This window comes from Zingiber officinale, chromosome 5B (genome assembly GCF_018446385.1).
Source record: "Zingiber officinale cultivar Zhangliang chromosome 5B, Zo_v1.1, whole genome shotgun sequence".
NCBI classification, from domain to species: domain Eukaryota; kingdom Viridiplantae; phylum Streptophyta; class Magnoliopsida; order Zingiberales; family Zingiberaceae; genus Zingiber; species Zingiber officinale.
The window spans coordinates 131,234,041-131,256,096 of record NC_055995.1 but is presented as its reverse complement, the minus strand read 5'-3'; the positions used below and the strand labels follow the sequence as shown (position 1 = coordinate 131,256,096).

At 43.3% G+C, this 22,056-nt stretch overlaps 1 protein-coding gene across 1 annotated transcript; it reads right to left on the bottom strand.

The window, feature by feature from the left end:
- Positions 1-193: 193 nt before the first annotated feature.
- LOC121986040 (pentatricopeptide repeat-containing protein At5g15300-like) lies at positions 194-2,612 on the bottom strand. The gene is made up of 2 exons (XM_042539807.1): positions 1,014-2,612; positions 194-402 (listed from the first exon to the last, which is right to left on the bottom strand). Exon 1 carries the CDS (start codon positions 2,562-2,564, stop codon positions 1,035-1,037), a length of 1,530 nt encoding a protein of 509 aa, XP_042395741.1. The 5' UTR covers positions 2,565-2,612; the 3' UTR covers positions 194-402; positions 1,014-1,034.
- Between the last annotated feature and the right edge of the window lie 19,444 nt (positions 2,613-22,056).

The following is a 22,056-nucleotide window of genomic DNA, read 5'->3' as shown; positions in this document are numbered from 1 at the left end:
GGAGATCATGCTGAACTTGAAGATCCTACAGACTCTATGCTCATGGAAGAGGTCCAATTCAATTCAGAGATATTTATCCATTACTTCAGTAAAGTCTAGTAGATATCCTATTCATAACTAGACTTTCTACTTAAGATCTGCTCATTGTTGCTGCTATATGCTGTGGTACAGAAAAAGAAGCGACTAAAAGACATTTTCCTAACTGGGAATTGCCTTGTGAAAAAGTTCAAGGTGCCTAAAGAACACAGATCCAATCAAGAGCTCTTCTTCTCTCAAGTCGACTTGAAGTTGGTAACAAGAGTACTGCAGATGTCAAAGATTAGGACCGAATGGCTGGTATATTGTCGTGCAAAGCTACACAACATCAGATTGGTAGAAGTCAAAGTTCATAGGGTGTTGTACCTGCATATGTAGCAGCAATTAGGCCTAACATTTTTTTTTCAAAAAATGAATGTACAGTTGGGATTGATGATCCATTGCATGTAAAAACAACTGCTCTCTAGAATTTTAAATGTGAAGATGCTTTTGAGAACAAGACTACGTTCAGGTACTTGTTTTGAGTTACAGTATGGATTATATACTTTGGGATTACATACAATTGGGAACTCATGGTTGCTATGCTTGGCTTTTCTATTAAATTGTTTATTTATACTCTAGAACTTTTGAGATTGCCTCTTATCGATTTGTTGTTGCTACATTGTAACTCGTCTCCTCGTTAGCCCGTTAAGTGTCTCCTTTGTTATGCTCAAAAATTACATCTCAAATTTGTCAGAGAGAAACTTGTGGACAAGTTCTAAATACTAAACCAGAATAAGAGAAAACAATGCTAAAGAATATAATGCTCAATAGGACCATAAACATTGACCAGGTGTAATGTATGATGATGATCCTAGCAGAAACAATTTCAAAGATAGGTTGGCAAGGTTGCTTTTTTAATCAATAAGCAATAAAGTTCTAAGTGGCAATCCAATTTAAATAGGCAAAAGGTTTCTCAGCATGTATTAGTTGTTTACCTTGCAATTATCTGATCCAAGCTATACAAGAGTATGACCAGCTGCTTTCCTCAGTCCCTTTTGATCCATTGACCTCCTCACTGCCTCAACACATCTCCACTTGCCCGTCGAGGCATACACATTTGAGAGCAAGACATAGTCCCCGCTTGAATCCTCATGCATCTCAATGATCTTCTTCCTTGCATATTCTGCAAGCTCGATGTCACCATGAACTCGGCAAGCTCCAAGAAGACTCCTCCATACTATCCCACTCCCATCAACTTTCATTGACTCAACAATCTCGAATGCTTCTGCCAAAAAACCAGCACGTCCGAGCATGTCTGCCACACATCCAACGTGCTTGATGTTGGGTTCAATTCTGTACTCATTTCTCATCAGAGAGAAGTATCTCCGGCCCTCGTCCACCATCCCACCATGACTACACGCAGACAACACAGCGACAAATGTGACATCATTTGGCAGCACTTTAGTTGCCCGCATCTGCTCAAATAGAGTAATTGACTGCGCTATCCGGCCATGGAAAGCTAGACCGCCGATGACTGAGTTCCACGTCCAAACATCCCTCTCTGACATTCTTTCAAACATCTCTAGTGCTTTGTCTATGCGCCCACATTTCGCGTACATGCCTATCAATGCATTATTCAGAAGCAAGCTAAGGCCAGCCCTTGAGCTCGAGGATTCCAGAATGGAATAGTGTATCCGCTGACCCAGGTCCAGCGAGCCGGAGAGGGAACACGACGACAGCAAGCTCACGATAGTTGCTTCATCCGGCTGCCATCCCTCCGCTCGCATCTCTTCATAGACCTCCATTGCATGCCCATGCAATCCACGTTGCACGTACCCTGCAATCATCGTGTTCCAAGACACCACATCCCGATCAGTAGCTGCGTCAAACATCTCCCTGGCTTTGTCCATCTCCCCTCGCGCCGAATATGCAGCGATCATTATGTTCCAGGAGACCACGTCCCTGCAAGGCGACTCGTCGAACAGCTGGCGGGCGACGGTGTGATCGCCTCTGGTGGCGTGGCCCCGTATGACGGCGGTTCGAGCGACGACGTCTCTTCGGGCAGGGCCGTCGAAGAGAGCCATTGCCACGGTCAAATCCCCGCAAGATGCGTGAAAATTAATGAGAGAATTCCGTACGAATGCGTCAGAATCAAAGCCGAGCTTCGTGCAGACGGCGTGGAACTGGGCTCCTGCTGCCGCCGCAGACGACTTGGAGGAAGCCTTGAGCAAGAAAAGGAAGGTGTAGACATCAGGACTGACGTTCGCGCGAAGCATTCGGGAATAGAGGGAGAAGGCGCGCATGGGGTGGGAGCTGCTGGCGAAGCCTTGAAGCATGGTGTTCCACATGAACAGGTCTGGCACAGCTATTTGAGCGAACACCTTGTTGGCGTAATCCATATTGATGTCTCGGCCCGAGGAGGAGGAGACGACGGAGAGCAGGAGATCCCTGAGTGGCTTCCCATGGGAGTTGAAGCCTTGGACGACCATGCAGCCATGGAGTCGCTTGAGATGTCGGAGGCTCCGGCGCAGAGGCCTCCGGATCATTGTCCTCCATTAATTTTTTCGAACGCATATCGAGGCCTTTCACGGCGGTATATATATATATATATATATATATAATCGACAAATCAACAACGTCATAGAGTCAATCCTATAAATATGGAAAAAAATAAATACAGATACACAGCTGAGAGTACATGGCCAAAATATTAACTCAAGTAATGGCACCTCCATTATCGAATCCTAGATCTCTCGACCACGAAATCATGCTATGTCATGAGGATTATAACAATGTACGGTGGCGTTTGGTTTATGAGTTTGAGAATGAGGGAATGAATTCATTCCCAAATTTTGTGTTTGGTTGATGGAAATGGAATTAAGATTTTGGAATGAAACTTAAAAATTTGGGTATGGATGAAACTCACCCCCTCCCTTGGGTTTGGATGTAATAGGAATATGAATTAAGTTTTAGACAAAAATATCCTTAATATATGATCCGGATATAGGTGAGGACAGGGGGGAAATAAGGAGAGAAGGAAGGGCATTTTTGTCATGGGGTCTTTAGGGTTGTTGGGCTTGAAAGGGCGGCGGCTGGTGTTCGAGTGGGGAGGGAGAAAAAAGGAAAAGAGGGCTTGGTTTTTGGGGGGGTTTTCCGCCGCCAGAGAGAGAAACGGAGGGGGAGCTCTCCTCTCCATCTCGCACTGTTTGCCGGGGTCATCGCCGGCCTTCACCGGCCTTCGCCGGCAACTACTCCCGTTGCTCTCCTCCTCCTCTCCTGCTGCTCACCGACTCCATCGTCGATCGCCACTGTCTTCGCTGTCTCTATCACAGCGTGTATAGCCCGCCGTTGGTAGCTTCCTCATGAGCTGCGCCGCCGCTTCACGCACGCAGCCGCTCCGGGCGTCTCCTTCCTTCTCCTTTCCCGGCCGCTGCCACCTTCTCCCGCAGCCATTGCCGCTGCCTCCGGCAGGCGATACTACCTCCGGCGGGTGCTGCCACCCCCGGCGGCCATCACCGCTGTCTCACGCCGCCTCCGGCGGCTACGAATGCCACTGCCGAGGCCCCCAGCTTCGGCAGCCAGCGCCTCCGGCGTCTAGCGCCGTCACCTCCGGCAGCTCCTGCCGCAGCCACCGACACCTCCGGGCAGCCGTCATCACCCTACAAGTAGCCGTCATACGATGGGCTCAGGTTTGCGTATTCAGGCCTTCGCGCCAAGATTATGTTCGGCTTGTGAGCCGATGTGGATCCGGCCATCGTGCCGTTGTACTTCATTCTTCGTACCGTTGTTGTTATCCGGCCTGCGTGCCGTGTGTCGGCCTGTGAGCCGCTGTATTGTTCCGGACCGCTACGACTCGATTGGCGACACGACCAGCTCATCCATCCATCCGAGGGAGCCCCCCTGGGCCAGGGTACGTTCTCGTACTCGGTATCTGTTTATTTTGCTGCTATTCTATTATTATCTGGGTACTCATACATTTGTGGGATTCGCCTCGAGCACCGAGGTACCAGAGACCGGGGGAACCCGGTCGCTGGATACAGGTACAGTTGACCGGAGGAGGACTTCTGACGATCTGGTCAACGCAGCGGACAACTCATCGACCGGGTCATGGGGATGCGGTCAACCTTCCAGACACGTCACACCAGCAGGTTCGTTTTCTCAGCTTCCAGACAGGAACAAATTGGCGCCGTCTGTGGGAACGCGCCTGATCTGGAACGTGAAGATGGACGACGCCGAAGAGTTCTGCTATCATCATGACCTAGGTCAGTCTTTCCGTTATCTGTTCTCGGTTAGTTATGTGATTTGTAGTAGTTCTTCGAAGACGAAGGCCCCCGAGCCGATCGGCCGGGAGGTTTATATCCGAGCCAGGCGCTCGAAGCCGAAGGCCCCCGAGCCGATCGGCCGGGAGGTATATCCGAGCCAAGGGCTCGAAGACGAAGGCCCCGAGCCGTTCGGCCGGGAGGTTTATATCCGAGCCAAGGGCTCGAAGCCGAAGGCCCCCAAGCCGATCGGCCGGGAGGTTTATATCCGAGCCAAGGGCTCGAAGACGAAGGCCCCCGAGCCGATCGGCCGGGAGGTTTATATCCGAGCCAGGCGCTCGAAGCCGAAGGCCACCGAGCCGATCGGCCGGGAGGTTTATATCCGAGCCAAGGGCTCGAAGACGAAGGCCCCCGAGCCGTTCGGCCGGGAGGTTTATATCCGAGCCACAGGCTCGAAGACGAAGGCCCCCGAGCCGATCGGCCGGGAGGTTTATATCCGAGCCACAGGCTCGAAGCCGAAGGCCCCCGAGCCGATCGGCCGGGAGGTTTATATCCGAGCCAAGGGCTCGAAGACGAAGGCCCCGAGCCGTTCGGCCGGAGGTAAATTATCCGAGCTAAGCGCTCGACGAACGAAGGCCCCGCGCCGTGCTGCCGGAGGTAAATTGCCCAATTTAGGCTTAAAAGCCCGACGAGCTCCGTCGTTAAAAATCGAGAGCCGCGCCGAACGGCTATAAATATCCGCGCCGACGAGCTCCGTCGTTAAAAATCGAGAGCCACGCCGACCGGCTATAAATATCCGCGCCGACGAGCTCCGTCGTTAAAAATCGAGAGCCACGCCGACCGGCTATAAATATCCGCGCCGACGAGCTCCGTCGTTAAAAATGGAGAGCCGCGCCGACCGGCTATAAATATCCGCGCGGACGAGCCGTTCGGCCGGGAGGATTATATACGAGCCAGGGGCTCGATGGCGAAGACCCCCGAGCCGATCGGCCGGAAGGATTATATTCAAGCGATCATCACCGGTTTTGAACCAGTTCAGCGGACCAGCACATCATATGTCTATATCCCCCGTTCGGGGTTGAGCGGCCTTCACTGGTCACGGACCAGATTCATGATCATCTATCTTCCCCGTTCGAGGTCGAGCAATCGTCGCGGCCAGATATCTATTCCTCCGGTTGACATCATTCAGGTCGCACGCGCGGTATCGTCCGTCCAACATTTATCCGATAGATCGCCATCATTCCGGTCGCACGCGCGGTATCGTCCGCCCGACATCTATCCATCCGATCGGCATCATTTCGATCGCTCGCACGACAGCGTTCGTCTAGCATCTATCCATCCGATCGACTGCACTTCGATCATCCGGTCGGTATCTTCATGGTCGCGTACTAGGCATCGCTCGTCCGCTCAGTCTACTTGTTGTCCAGCGTGTTGTTCGGTCTGCTACGCTTGCACTCGTCATGCGCTTGTTGTTTTGCCGCTCGTTTGATGTTTTGTCGTTCGCTCGGCCTCGGGCCGATTATCGACTTGATCCGCTCGGCTTGATTACTATCTCATTCGACACCACTATTATAGCGACCGCTCGAGCGACATTATATTATTGGTTCAGCGATTTGGCTTTGACATCGAGAGTGGTTCAATTCTTTGCAATAGACTGTCCAGTCAGTCGGACTCACGCCTCCTTCGACTAGACTTGAAGGGGAGGCTTGTGATCCGGATATAGGTGAGGATAGGGGGGGAAATAAGGAGAGAAGGAAGGGCATTTTTGTCATGGGGTCTTTAGGGTTGTTGGGCTTGAAAGGGCGGCGGCTGGTGTTCGAGTGGGGAGGGAGAAAAAAGGAAAAGAGGGCTTGGTTTTTGGGGGGGTTTTCCGCCGCCAGAGAGAGAAACGGAGGGGGAGCTCTCCTCTCCATCTCGCACTGTTTGCCGGGGTCATCGCCGGCCTTCACCGGCCTTCGCCGGCAACTGCTCCCGTTGCTCTCCTCCTCCTCTCCTGCTGCTCACCGACTCCATCGTCGATCGCCACTGTCTTCGCTGTCTCTATCACAGCGTGTATAGCCCGCCGTTGGTAGCTTCCTCATGAGCTGCGCCGCCGCTTCACGCACGCAGCCGCTCCGGGCGTCTCCTTCCTTCTCCTTTCTCGGCCGCTGCCACCTTCTCCCGCAGCCACTGCCACTGCCTCCGGCAGGCGATACTACCTCCGGCGGGTGCTGCCACCCCCGGCGGCCATCACCGCTGTCTCACGCCGCCTCCGGCGGCTACGAATGCCACTGCCGAGGCCCCCAGCGGATAGCGACATTTCTTCCAGCAGCGCCACAGTGCCTTCGGCGGACAGCGCCTCCGGCGTCCAGCGCCGTCACCTCCGGCAGCTCCTGCCGCAGCCACCGACACCTCCGGGCAGCCGTCATCACCCTACAAGTAGCCGTCATACGATGGGCTCAGGTTTGCGTATTCAGGCCTTCGCGCCAAGATTATGTTCGGCTTGTGAGCCGATGTGGATCCGGCCATCGTGCCGTTGTACTTCATTCTTCGTACCGTTGTTGTTATCCGGCCTGCGTGCCGTGTGTCGGCCTGTGAGCCGCTGTATTGTTCCGGACCGCTACGACTCGATTGGCGACACGACCAGCTCATCCATCCATCCGAGGGAGCCCCCCTGGGCCAGGGTACATTCTCGTACTCGGTATCTGTTTATTTTGCTGCTATTCTATTATTATCTGGGTACTCATACATTTGTGGGATTCGCCTCGAGCACCGAGGTACCAGAGACCGGGGGAACCCGGTCGCTGGATACAGGTACAGTTGACCGGAGGAGGACTTCTGACGATCTGGTCAACGCAGCGGACAGCTCATCGACCGGGTCATGGGGATGCGGTCAACCTTCCAGACACGTCATACCGGCAGGTTCGTTTTCTCAGCTTCCAGACAGGAACAATATATTTGTTCATTTTTTTTTAATTTCACACTCTCTCTCCTTATTCTCTCTCATCGTATTTTCTCTCTCCTTATTTTATCATCACACATTCTCTCTCCTCATTCTCTCTCCTCATTCTCTCTCATCACACATTCTCTACCATTTTCTCTCTATATTCTCTTCCATCCACTACAATAAAAATCCTCATAGACATCGGTTTTTCACCGGTGTCTATTTCATTTTCGACCGATGTCTATGAAGCCGATGTTAAAAGTCTGCCATTTTAGACATCGGGTTAAAACCGGTGTAGTATCACTTAACGACACCGGTCTTCGAATCGGTTATTAACCGGTGTAGTATCACTTAACGACACTGTTTCATCAACGGTGTAAAACCGATGTAATATTGTATGTTAATAACACCTGTTTTGGCAGCGGTAAATGACCAATGTAATATTAGTTAATAACATCGGTTTTGCAGCGGTGGAAAACCGATATAATATGTATATTTTTTAACAGCACAATTTGATTTTCGAAACAATGAAAAACCGACAATAATAAAAAAAAATACACAAATATTCACAAATTATACAAATATTCTTCATTCAACAATATCCATAAAATACACAAATATTCACAAATTATATAAATAATCTTCTTACAACAGTTTCCATAAAATACTCAAACATTCTTTTTACATCAAAAGCTAGCTAATAGATATCAAAATCAAGGTAGAACATTCTTTTAACACATCAAGGTAGAACCGCACTTCAAATGTAATCTAGCATGCATTCAGCCCACTCGAACCGCACTTCATCAATTTCAACTCTGTAGTACTTGAGATTTGTAAACTGTAAAAACACATAAATAATATATTAGTAAACCAAGACCAAAGATCATAGTTGAAAATGCAATAAGAGCACCAGGTAACAAGATGACTAATTGGAATGCTTAAAAAGATAAACATTCATCAATTATCTCAACCACATCATATAGTGATAGATCTATGAATAACAAGTTCAAATCTAACCCTTGCATCCTTTTGGGAGGCAATCTAATTTGATAAACGAGCAAAAAGATGATTTACTCAAAATTAGTTTGCATTTGTAACAAACAATATCACTTCTGATACTTTATTTTGTACATTTTATCAGTTAAAAGGAAAAAAGTACACTTACCACATTGAACACAACAGGGGCCTCTTTACCTGGAGACAAATTCATGTTTAGAAACAGATACTGAGACAAATCAAATTAATAGATGTGTAAATATTAGTGGAACTGTTTCTTTTGTTTTCGGTTACCTGTTTCAAGATCATGCCAAGGATGGGCAGCCACTGATCTCTTGGACAATGACGACAATATCCTTTCATTCAACATTGGAGCTGCAACATTCTCCTGTTGTCCGCTCATATTTCTACATACATAACAACATAATAAGGAGTATTTGAGGAGATTGCAAGAGTTTATTGATAACAAAAGTCCAAGGTAACTCATGATCCATGAAAAAAATATATAGAGAGAAAACAAAAAACTAGCAATCTGGAAGTTTTGCGCCTTGGCATTATCAGAATGAAAGTTTAGTAATATGATAGCTGACGTCAAACAGAGTTGCAAATCCAAAAGATGGTCATTTGTTCCCCTATTATGGAAGTTAATTAACAATTGAACTTGTATCCAACAAATTAAAGAATGAAAAATTACTGGACAAGTTGGAAAATATGTTATTGTTTCATTTTTATGCTCGCATAATCATTGTGGTACTAATGAACCGTATACAAATTACAAGGCACTAATTGGATAATCAACCAACTGCTTGCATTTAAAGCAATGTAGAAGGTTTCATCACTTAACAAGACCTCATAAAAACAAGTCCTTCATCAAGTTCACCAGCATTACTACAGCAGATCGATAATTCACGAATAGTTTAATGATTTCAATGCAAGTAAATGATCAAAATCAAGACTAAAAGAGATTAAAGCAGGAACCGGAACCGAGAGTGCGATGCTTTTACCTTGACGAAGGAATCGGAAGCGATGAGACAGAACCAACAATTGAGTTATTGGAGATGGATACCAGCCATTCCCTATGACCTTGATGACTGTTATCACCATCATGGACTTTCACTGCTACTTGAAGGGGTTGCAGCCCATCCCTGAGATCTTCACTGATTAAACCTTTGTAAACTCTACCAAATCCTCCAACACCCAAAACATGATCCTGCCTAAAATTCCCAACTTATTACTGAAAATGCCATACTAATTAACTCATGCCATACTAATTAATATCTATAACATGCCATACTAATTAACTCATGTATCTTGACATCTACATACTGAAAATGGCTCCATATCATATCTATAAATGGGATGTCCCTTGCTGTCAGATTCTAACTGCTTTCTCTCATAATTCCTTGGTCGAATTACTTCTTCTTCAAGTAGTTTCCACCTTTCAGAAAACGGTAACTACACCACCCAGAAAAAGCAACATGAGATAACTCTTGACACACTTAGCATATACAGTGGAAATTCATGACACAGACATGTATTGAAATTGTAATCACTAGAAAAGAATAGGATTTGAGCTGGTAGAGAAGGATAAAAATGAAAACTGTATGGCACGAGACTAGATGATAACTAAATAGGTCATAGGCTAGAACAGTAAGGTCATAGCAAAATATAGTAATACACAAAGTTACAGACATCTGGAGATGTTTTAAAATACATCTTTTACATCAATGTTTCAAAGGGAAGGAATGATAAAAGCTTTTGGTTGCTCATTCTAAAATGCAAACCAGCCAAAACATGGTTACATGGGAATTTAAGCTGCTTATCACATGAATTAAATTTCCTTTCTCATCCGTCTTCCATCTATTCTCCGATAGCTATGTATGCACAAATGACTGTCTTTGGGAAATGACGCAAAAAGTAGTGTGCTATTCCATTTCAGATAAGACAGTCAATTAAGCAGGTTTCAGAAAGAATGATGAGCAGAATATGGAAAGTGGCAATACCTTCATAACGGAGAAACCGTTTAATGCAACCAAATCATATGCTAAATATCTTCTCTTCTGTCCTACATCTGGAATTTGGTCGATAATCATTTCCCCATCAATCAGCGTATCATTATGGAAACTCTTTTCATGAAAAATAGAGAGATTAGGCATAAATACAGATTATATGAGTTATAAAACTTCAGACACTTATAAAGCCAGAAAAGGTATACCTCAGCAGCATTCTTTAGGGGAAACCGCATTTGAACCCTACGAAAACAGAAGTTTCGATCATTTGAACCCTAATAACCAAGAATAAGAAACAGAGAACTAATAAGAAATAAAATATAAATGAGTTAATACGATCAAATAAAACCACAGCAAATAAGACCAAATCGCATTGTGAAAATGTGACTGTTAATTGAAAATTTTAGTAGGGCTGGATCTAAAGTATAACTATATTAGTTACCAAAATAACAGGTACTTGTGAATCAATAAATAATAGAGGCTCCCTGACTGATTATGTATAACAGATTCATAAAGGTTTGAAAAATAAAATTCATAAAGAAAGACCATAAAAGAAAAGTGGCAAACTGAGAAAAAACTAAATCATAAATCAAGAGGTGCTAGAAGAAGGAAAAAAAAAGTAGAGCTTATGATCTAAAACTCCAGTGTAATTGCAGCAACTTCCTATTACAGATGCAGTATTATTTAATGACCATTTAATGTGGATAATATAATTGAAAGAAATAACAACTATTACAAGGTGAAGTATCCATACCGTAGGCGGCATTAAATCAAGGAATTGGTTACAGAGGTGGCGCATTGCATCTTGCTGATCATAAGGTATTGCATCACCTAGAACATTATCATTTGTTAAAATTTTAATATCCACATTCTCCTGAAAAAGAAAGCAGGTGTAAACTTCAACATTCACCAAAATTGAAAAGATTATTGATAGTATAGTACTACAGTGCCTCTACTGACTGCTAAACCCACACAAAGAATAATAAAAATAGAGTCTTGTGTAAAGGATATCCATGACATATATACATACATTTTATAGCTGACACGATATGATGTCAATACCTCATCAAAGGTCTAATTATCCATGTAACAATTAACATTCTAGAGTAGATAACAAATACTAAAACCATATAAAATGTGAAATAAATCTTCAAGAAGAATGAGACCTTTTGAGAAAAAAAAAACAGAAAGGCATATTTTCTAATCGCGCATTTGATTTCCACAATATAGAGAATGCATCAATTAATTCACATGACCAATATGCTATACACTAACAAATTCTGATCTAGAAATATCTAACATAGGAAAAAGAAAATCATTGTGCTGCATAAACTACCCTTTTGAATAGTCTCAACAATGATAGTTCTGGCCCCAATATTTCTTGGTAGGAAGGCATAATAAAGAGTAATAAGTACTGGAAGAAAAGAAAACAAGTAGCAGTGGACAAAGCAAGTAGCAAAACATGATCCTCAACTTCCTCAGGGTTTGAAGGCAGTTTGCTACCTTCCTTCTCCTCTTGTCTCACAACATGTGTCTGGAGTCTTGGGCATTCTGTTGATGGACAAAACAAGCTTTTACAACCCATGCTTCCTTTGGTGTATCTAACATGCATCAGTACAACACAAGCTAAAACCTGACTATTTGTACTAAGGCATAAACACGATTATCAAAAGAAAACATTGTTAAATCTGTTTCCCCCAAAAGATACAAAGTCTATAATGGTTTCAGGTCAAAAATTCACAAGTAACTTTAAAGAATACAAGGAAAACCATGTGTCTATTCCTTACTTGCAAAACCCCAGAGAACAAATAGGAAGTTTCTTTATCAAACTTAGCACGTATCTACTTTGCTCTTTAGCAAAATATCACAGCTTTAGCTACTAAAAAATAAGTATAAGAAACAAAAAATCAACTCTCAGAGACAACCAAATCACTGGAGTTAAAAAAGAGGAGACCCACCTGACTTCGAACTGGATGACACTCCGTAGACGGATGTCTTCCCTCTGACCCAGCAGTTACCCATTAATTATCCAGGAACTACCAATACAACTCACCAGGCGCGAGATCAGCCAATCTTTTTCACAAGTAGGGTTGAGGACAGAGATAGGAAGGCATCCACGACCAAAGCTCACTCCTTTCGGTGAAGGAAGCGCACGGGGCTGCTGCTCTTGCCTCGCTATAGATTTTTCCTTGGTGCCAGACCGTGCGATAGTGCCCAAATTGTTCACCAGATCTCCTTGGTGCCAGACCGTGCGATAGTGTCCGATTTTAGTATTGTTCTTGATGAACACTTTCCATGGGCGGGTAGGGTGAGAGGAGGCCTACGTTTTCAGCCACGAAAAGGTAAGGTTTGACTTCATTGAAAGCACAGAGGCGGAGAAGACGTCGAGAGGAGATGGGTGTTCAGGTCGCTGGGACGTGGTCCGCCTCCACGACGCCGTCGCAGGCCGTCGTCTTCGCTGCCGTTGTCTCCACCGTTGGGTCCGGCAAGCGGAAGGGCATTGTGGGCTGCACGTTCCTTGGGGCTGGCGAATCGGCCAGGCTACTACGGACTCGGTCGATGGAGGTTGGGGGAGGCAGAGGAAGGCAGCCGCTTGGACATGGCTTTTTACGCCGTCGCGCCTTTGGCGCCAGGACCGAGTGCTTCCCTTTTGGCGGCGTCGATGATGGTCGGGCGGAGGAGGATAATGTGGAGGAGTTTGCTCAGAGGTTGGAGGAATCGATTCTCGAGCTTCAGCAGCAACAAGGAAATGGAGGAGACGCATCCCTGTTCTCTGCTTCCTTTTGCCTCAACACGAGCTCGCCGCTGTCGTTGAGCAAGCAAGAGCCTTCAACGGAGCCCCCGTGGGTGCCGGTGAGGCCGGAGCCGCCGGACTGGCCCGGCCAGATCGTGCCGGCGAGCATGGAGAAGAAGCAGGTGGTTTTGATCATCCTCATCGATCCAAGATCCAAGAAGGGGAAGAGATCCAGTAAGGGGAAGAGGGAGATAAGGCTGATGGTGGAGGTTTAGGTTTAGGTTTAGACTGAGAGAATCGGCGCGATATTAGTTTAGGTTTGGAGGTAACTTTGTGAAGTGTTGTAAATTTTGGCTGGTGGAAAAATTAAATTATTATTTTTGGTTCATTAACACCGGGTTTTAAAAACCGCTGTTAAAATCGGTGTCTATTAACAAAAAAAAAGGCGCTCATAGACATCGGCTAAAAAACCGATGTCTATGAGCGAAAATCTACGCTCATAGACACCGGTTTTTGGAAAAACCGGTGTAAAATATTTAAAGACATCGGTTTTTGCTTAAAACTGTTGTTGTTCCACCGATGTCTATGAGGGTTTTTCTTGTAGTGATCATACATTCTCTCTCCTCATTTTCTATCTCTTCATTCTCTTCCATCACACTTTCTCCTTATTTTTTCATCATACTTTCTCTCTCATCACACTTTCTCTCTCATCGTACTTTATCTCTCCTCAATCTCTCTTAGCATACTCTCTCTCCTCATTTTCTCTCATCATACTTTCTCTCTCTCCAGTTTCTTATTTTCTCTCATCACACTTTCTCTCTCTTCATTTTTTCCCATAACTTTTTCTCTCTCAACCCACTTTCTCTCTCATCATACTTTCTCTCTCTTTACTTTTTCATTTTCTCTCATAAACTTTCTCTCTCTTCATTTTTCCATCATTCTTTCTCTCTCAGCATACTTTCTCTCTCCTCAGTTTCTCATCATACTTTCTCTCTCTTCATTTTCCCCATCACTCTTTCTCTCTCATCATAATTTCTCTCTCCTCACTCTTTCATTTTCTCTCATAATATTTTATTTCTCTTCATTTTTCCCCATCACTCTTTCTCTCTCAGCACACTTTCTCTCATCATACTTTTTCTCTTCTCAATCTCTCCTATCATACACTCCCTCCTCATACTTTCTCTCTCTTCATTTTTTCCCAACACACTTTCTCTCTCATTACACTTTCTTTCTCATCATTTTCTCTCATCATATGTTTCTCTCACATTCAACTGTATCTCCCATCTAATTTTTTGTCTTATTTTCCTATAAGGGTAAAAAAGGAAATTTAGGTTCATTCCGATTGAAAATATTTAACTAACCAAACATCATTTTTAAGAATGATACCCAAGCTCATATCCATTCTCATTTCACAATACTATGATACTCATTTTCATTCTGATTCCTAGGAGAGAACCAAACGCCCCCTAAGATCCTACCATCATATAAACTATGGGCATGCTACACCCTCAAATTACTTATTATATACATTCACTACCATCATTTTTAACGAGTAAATCGCTTCGGAACATAGTTGAGTTATTAGTATGGGACAAAGTTACTATCATAAGATAAAGGTTTGAATTTTAGTAAAATTGAAGAAATTTTTTTCCCCTCCATACTGACCAACTACAACTTCCCGTGGGGCCGATTGTGTGGGTAGGGTTTTTTTAACAAGTAAACCATATAATGTTTTAGTCCAAACTTATGAATTTTCAGATTAATAGAAAGTCATCATATTGTTAAAACTAGGTGATCCTGTCCGAACGCTGAATCGATGGATGTTGGGCACGTGGCACTCTCTGAATTGATGATGTGGATCTCTGACCGGCCGTATGGAGCTCCGACGAACCTACAAAGAAGTCGGGCCGGGAAGGGGTTCCCGGCGACGACCCTCCGACGCTCAAGTCAGGCAAGAGGAAACTAAGGAAGTGGCTTCGAAGATCCAAGATTGCCTACCTCCGGCGAAGTATGAGGACCCTTATATAGAGCTATGAGGAGGCTGATGCACACATACCGAGACGAATACGTGTCCTCTTACCATACCTCAGTATGGGCTTGTCAGAGGAGCTTGTCTGACACCATACCGCTACAGTCCAAGCATCTCTCTGATGGGACGTCAGAACCTTCTGTCATAAGGTTCAACATAGGGCTTGGTCACTGGACATGCTTGTTGTCAGAAGATGTTTTCCGATGTTGCCCTTGCCCTTTTGTCTCTTCTGATCCTGCACCGAGCGTCCGGCCGCTCGGCAGTCCCCTCGTGCCCGACCGGACGTAGGTACAGATCCGCTCGGGAGATTCCAGGTCAGGTGCTCGGGTGCCCGGATGAAACTATTCACAACATTACTAATTTATGCCTCGGCCGAGCGGGTTGCTTATACCCGCTCGGCTCAGCGACCTAGCTTACCATGAGCGTCGGAGACCCGACTCCCCGTCGGGTTATCTTCGCTTCTGCTTATACCCCGTTCGGTCGGTCGTAGGGATGGCAATGGGTCGGGTTCGGGTCGGATTCTATATCCTCCGTACCCATACCCATCGGGTATAGGATGTCCGATGGGTATACCCATACCCATTAAATGATTGGATATCTTCTATACGTATAATTTTTCTTCTTTCTATCGAACTATTATCATTCAACAAAAACATATTAAAATTAACATCCTATTAAAAAATATATATAATTAAAAAAAATACATTAAACATCTATATAGTGTCCTACTAATATCAACAAAATAATAGTAAGTTGATTTAAGAAAAAGATTTTTTTTAATATATGTATATATATTATTTAATCGGGTATTCGGGTCGGGTATCGGGTATTGATAGTCCCTCCATATCCTCCTCCATTCGGGTCGGATGTCGGATCCTCCATCGGGTTCGGGTGAAATTGTCATCCCTAGCCGGTCGGCCCCCCTTTTCCGGTCGGCCTTTTGACTTTTGACCTCCACGTGGCGTTGACTTCCCTCAAAGGGGGTCCCCCGTCCTTACTGCCGGATCACTAGGTATTTCACTTTTAAAGTTAGTTGATCAATTAAATTAGTAGGGCACATATTGTTCACATTTCACACACAGTTCCATTATGAATATCTCCTTCTCGAAAATGTCTAGAGATAGAGAAGTATCGTACACTTGTTCTCACAAGAACATAACAAAATACACAAATAAAAATGCAAATAAACACTACAATGAGATCTTGCTTAGTTTGCTATATTATTGCTTGGAAATTAAATGTCTCTTCATCAGTTCGAAAATGCAACTGCACTTTGCTTCTAACTTTTCAAGAATTAGCTTGTTTAAAATATCGTGAAACACTCTTTTCTAAGGTTTCTCTCAGACTAGAAAATGTCTCCTAATCAAACCTGTAGAATGACTCTTTTTCACCCGATCAATCGATTAGTGAGTCATACCAATCGATTGATAACTTCCTAGTTGATTGAGTAAATCGATTCTAAAATCTTCTGTTTTCATAAGAAAACAATCCCAATGGATTATTGATGCAGGAATTGATTGCCCTAATCGATTTTGGCTTGTTGTGTTCTCTCACGATGACACCTTCAATCGATTACCCTAATCGATTGATATATCCATGCTGAATCGATTGTCCTAATCGATTTAGCACCCTTCTTCATGAAAATAGCTCTCAATCGATTACACCAATTAACTGTTTTGTCGATTGCTCAACCCTAAACTCTGAATATGAGTTTAGGATCCTTTTGCCCAACCCTCAAGTCATTCGTGACTCATTGGGACTTTCGGTTGCCAAACATCAAATCAACCTTGATATGTAAGAGCTTCTTAACCAAATGTCTTGTTAACCTTTGACCCACTTAGACTTTTCATCTTGTGCCAAGTGTTCAATCTTCCATGATCTATTTGGACTTACCGTCTTATGCCAAGTATCTAATCTTCCATAACGTAGTTGGATTTTTCCGTTGTCTAACTCTACTAGGACTTTCATTGCCTAGTTGTCAACTCTTAGCTTTCACTGCCTAATTTCCAACTAGATCTTCCATTGCCTAGTTTCCAACTAGATCTTCCATTGTCTAGTCCCTTTAGGATTTTTCATTGCCTAACATCTAATTAGAACTATCCATTGCTTAACATCAAGTTAGGATTTTCCGTTGCCTAACCTTCAATTAGGACTTTCAAGCCAAGTATCCAGTCCTTCTTAAATCTACATGACTTTTCTCTCACATATTGTCAAACATCAAAACTTAAACTCAGACCAACTTGAGTTTAGTTAAACTGGTTAACCTTGACCTGATGACAATAGCGCCAACATAAATGCTAAGAGATTGACTTGGTTTTTCTCTCCTTAACTTTGAGGGCATGTTTGGTTGAAGGTTATTGTTGATAAATTTGGTTATCTATCTAAGGTTATGTTATTTAATCATGTTTGATTCAAATAATGAGTGAGTTTTAAGTAATGAACCATGCTCACTATGTTAGTAAATGAGGAATATAATTTGAAATTTGATTATCTTGGAAGTATGAGGTTTTATATAATTCTGGGGTTAACAGAGAAATTATATTTTTTTTTTCCAAAATAAGTATTTCAAAGATAGAAGAAAATAATATTATGTTATATTTTATTCGTCATAACGTTGATTATATGATTATGAAAGTTATACATTATAACGAGAATCAAACGCACTATGAAAGTATTCAGTAATCAGACTACATAATTTATGAATTCATTAGATGAATCACTTCTAGACAAATCATTAAAAAAAATCTCCTTGTCCCCAAGTCGTAGTACAGCTGGGGGCGCATAGTTTCGTGGTCGAGAGGTCCAGGGTTCGATCCTCGGGGTGTCATTACCTGGGGCTAGCGTCCTGACTATGCGTTTTCAGCCGTGTACCTACATTTACCTCCCTCCATATCCGTGAGATCGACTCTAGAGGGGTCGCTGATATGATGGTTCCATATTTTTTTTTAATTAAAAAAATCTCGTTTATAAGAGGTAGAGAAAACCTCAAATAGTTAATTATTGCTTATGATATGATATAATGATGAGCATAAAAAAAAGTAAGTAAATGTAAATGTGAAAATTGAACACCGTACAAGAGGCAAAGTCTAGTTGATTTCAAGCTTCTAGAGGTGTTGGAAGTGTTTAGGGACAATGGAAATGCGTGAATTTTACAATGATAGTTGTTTTATTTTAGGCATCCACATATATGACAACGTAAATGACTATTCTGGCATGACTTTAGTAAACTCAAATTATGTTCAAATGTAGGTATTAAAACCTTATCAACGAGCAACTAGTTGCTAGTTGACTCAAACACTAGCTCATTCGACTACTTCAATATTTAGTCGGTTCAAACTAATTTTGATTACTAAAATGATTAATATAGAAAGTTTATTCACAAACAACTAGTTTGCTAGCTGACTCAAAATCTCCTTAATTAATTAGTCGGTTACAATTTCAAACTTATCTTTCCAACAGATAATTTTCTAGTTAACTCCTATTGAACAAAGATAATTTTTTGTTTTGAAAAATTTTCCGACAATTATGTAGAATCATAATAAACCTTTTTGTTTCTAAGTAGAATATTTACATTCTATTCAACATTTTAGTCAATTGAGAATAACCTCTAGATTATTGAATTAAATATTAATAATCTCCTCAAAATATCTTAACTTGAGATCAAACTCAAACATCGATTACGACTTGAAATCAACATTCCTCATCGTGCAATCTAATACAACAACAACAACAATCAAACATTTTCCCACTAGGTGGGGTCGACTGTATGAATCCTTTTACGTCATTGAGCTCAATCTCCTATTATATCATCATTTATATTTAAATAAATTTTATCTTGTTTTATTATTGCTAACCAAGTCTTTTTTGGTCTTCCTCTTCCTCGTTTGATATGCATGTTTATCATAGTTTCACATCGCCTAACTGGAGCATTTATTGGTCGTCTAAGTACATGTTCGTACCATCTTAAACGTGTCTCTCAGAGTTTGTCTTCAATAGATACAACTCCGACTTTCTCTAATGCTCTCATTCCTTATTTTGTCCATCTTCGTATGTCCACACATCCACCTTAACATCCTCATCTCTGCAACTCTCATCTTATGCTCATGTGCTCGAGTCATAGCCCAACATTCAGCTCCATATAACATAGCAGGTCTAACAGCGGTTTTATAGAACTTACCTTTAAGTTTAAGAGGTACTTTACGGTCACATAAAACACCCGACGCTCCCCTCCATTTCAACCATCCTTCTTGTATTTTATGTAAGACGTCTCTCTCAATCCCTCCATCATTTTGTAAAAATGATCCTAAATATTTAAATCTCTCGGTTCCGGACAACTCGTCCTCTCCTATCTTAACAATTGTTTCATTACTTCTAATATTGTTAAATTTAAATTTCATATATTCTGTCTTTAATCTACTAAGCTTAAAACCTTTCCCTTCTAGTGTTTCCCTCCAAGATTCTAGCTTAGCATTTACTCCTTCACTTGTCTCATCTACCAAAATAATATCATCTGCAAACAACATGCACTACGGTACTGTGTCTTGAATGTGCGTAGTGAGTTCGTCCATAATTAGTGTAAAAAGATAGGGATTTAGGGTTGATCCTTGATGTAACCCTATCTTTATTGGAAATGCTTCAGTTATTCCGCCTGAAGTCTTTACTCTGGTCGAACCTCCGGGCTCAGCTCTCCACTTCTCATGGGCATGACTTCTAACATAAACCAGATCGACCCCAGAGCAGGTCGAATCTCCGGAGCTCGGCTCTCTAATTTTCATGGGCATGACTCCCAACTTAAACTCAATCAACCATAGAGCTAGTCAGACCTCTAAGACTTAGCTCCCAACTTCTTATGGGCATGACTCCTAGCGTAAACTTGATCGGCCCCAGAGTCGGTTGGACCTTCGAGACTCAACTCTCTACTTCTCATAGGCATGACTTCCAGCATAAATCTGATCGGCTCCAAGCTGATTAGGCTTCCTCTAGGAGACAACATTGTCAGAGAATAACGGCTACTCACCAAAAAATATTCCACTACCTTGACATATACACGCAACGAAACCTTCCTTTGCTTAGGGGAAGGTTGTTATACATTCTCCACTACCTGACATATTCTGACATCAAATATTCTCTGATGACTCATTATTACAGAGGTTATAAGAGGTAATATAAAAAAGGATCCTTTCCGTTGGCCAGATACGCGCATATGCACACACACATCCACACTAATGTTCTACTATTCATATTATTCTACATTTTTCATCGAGGCTAAGATTCTGATTTGAGCGTCAAGGTGTCTGCGTCAGGGACCCCCTCCCTGGTTCTCACTCTAATGTTGTTGTTTACTCTCTTTATAGTGTGCGCAGGTTCGTGACTTCCAACTCTAGGTCCTTCCTTTGTCAACATTCCTACCTTTTTACCGACCGCTCATCTACTCAGCTTCTGGACGGAATCAAATTTTGAGGGATCCCCGGTGCAGGCACTCCGAAGCTCAAGTTAAGCATGAAGCTAAAGAAGGAAGTCAAGAACATTGACGATGAACAGTGAACTTTGATAGCCTCGTGTACCTACGCCTGTAGATAGAGACTCCTTTATATAGTGTTACTTTTTCTCTCTGCACGAATATCAATGTATTATTAAAATAGGATTGATTGTTCTGTCATTCTAACAACTTTCTTAAAATAGATCCACCATTTCTGTGCATTGCAGGGTAGAAGCTTCCGCCGTATGACTCGCACGGAGTATATCCCCTTGATTTCCTGATAACGGTTACACAAGATGTCAAAAAGAAATATTAGGTTGTTGAGCTAATGAAACCTTACTACACTAGGCTAATTGGCTGACCGAGTTCCCTACAACATCCGGTCGGACTCCGTACTCGAACGACGCCGAGTCGGATAAGGAGTGTTGATCATTCTAAGGACTCGGTCTCCTCGAGCACTCGACTTCCGCTCGGACAAGTAATCTGAGCCGAGCGGACTTGATTCGGGATTCCATTGTACTGGAGGACTCTGGATCCGAGAGGACAAGTAGTTCTGATCGAGCCGAGAGGACTCAGCTCAGGATTCCGTCAAGCCGGGAGGACTCAGGGATCTCATCAGATAAGAGGTTCGATCGGCTGGACTGTTCGACCGAGATGTACGCCCGTGTTGGCCCCAAGTGTTGACCATTCTGAGGACTAGGCCTCCTCAAGCACTCGGTGTCCGCTTGGGCAAGTAGTTCGAGCCAAGCAGACTCGACTCGGGATTCCATTGTACTGGGAGGACTTTGGATCAGAGTGGACAAATAGTTCTGATCGAGCGGTTTGGACTTGGCTCAAGAGGACTTACTTGGAATTCTGTCGAGCTGAGAGAATTCGAGGGTCTGATCAGACAAGAGATTCAATCTGCATGGCTGTTCGGTTGAGCCGTACGCCCGTGTCAGCCCCGAGTGTTGACCCATTTGTAAGGGAATAGGTTGCTTAAACACGCAAACACGCAGCGGAAAAACCTATTTCCTCCAGAAGATCCATGCGAAGGGAAACATAATCTTATACTAAGTTAGATCTAAAGACATGATAGAGTTATACCTTTGAAGCGTGCTCACGATCTTCCGACAACTCGGATCACAGCACGATCAAGCGTTCGCGCCTCTACGATATCCACACGAACAAGCCTTGCTTTCGTTTGTCTCACAAACTCAACAAGATGGAGAAGAACACACAAGGTTGTGCTAGCAACTTTCAAGGGTGTGTTCAGCCAAGCAAGGAAAGGAGGAAGAAAAAGAAGCAAAGAGACCTTTCACCTTCTCAAGTGATGAAAATCTTATGAAAAATATCATCCAAATGATATTTATAGTCATCCCATGAAATACCAAGAGTTTTGACTTTTCATCTTCTAATCCAATGGCTCAAAATTAACCATTCAATCCAATGGTTCAATTTTGACCATTCAACTTCCTTGGTGAACTCAAGTTCACCCAATGAGTCTAACTCATTGATTCTCATGCAATTCGACTCAATCTAATAATTGGATCTATTTGAGTCTAACTCAATGAGTCTAATTCGGATTACACTTAATCCAATAAGTGGATTCATTCGAGTCTAATTCAAT

Coding starts and splice junctions, on each gene's coding strand:
- LOC121986040 (XM_042539807.1), bottom strand. CDS start 2,564: ATGATCCGGAGGCCTCTGCGCCGGAGCCTCCGACATCTCAAGCGACTC.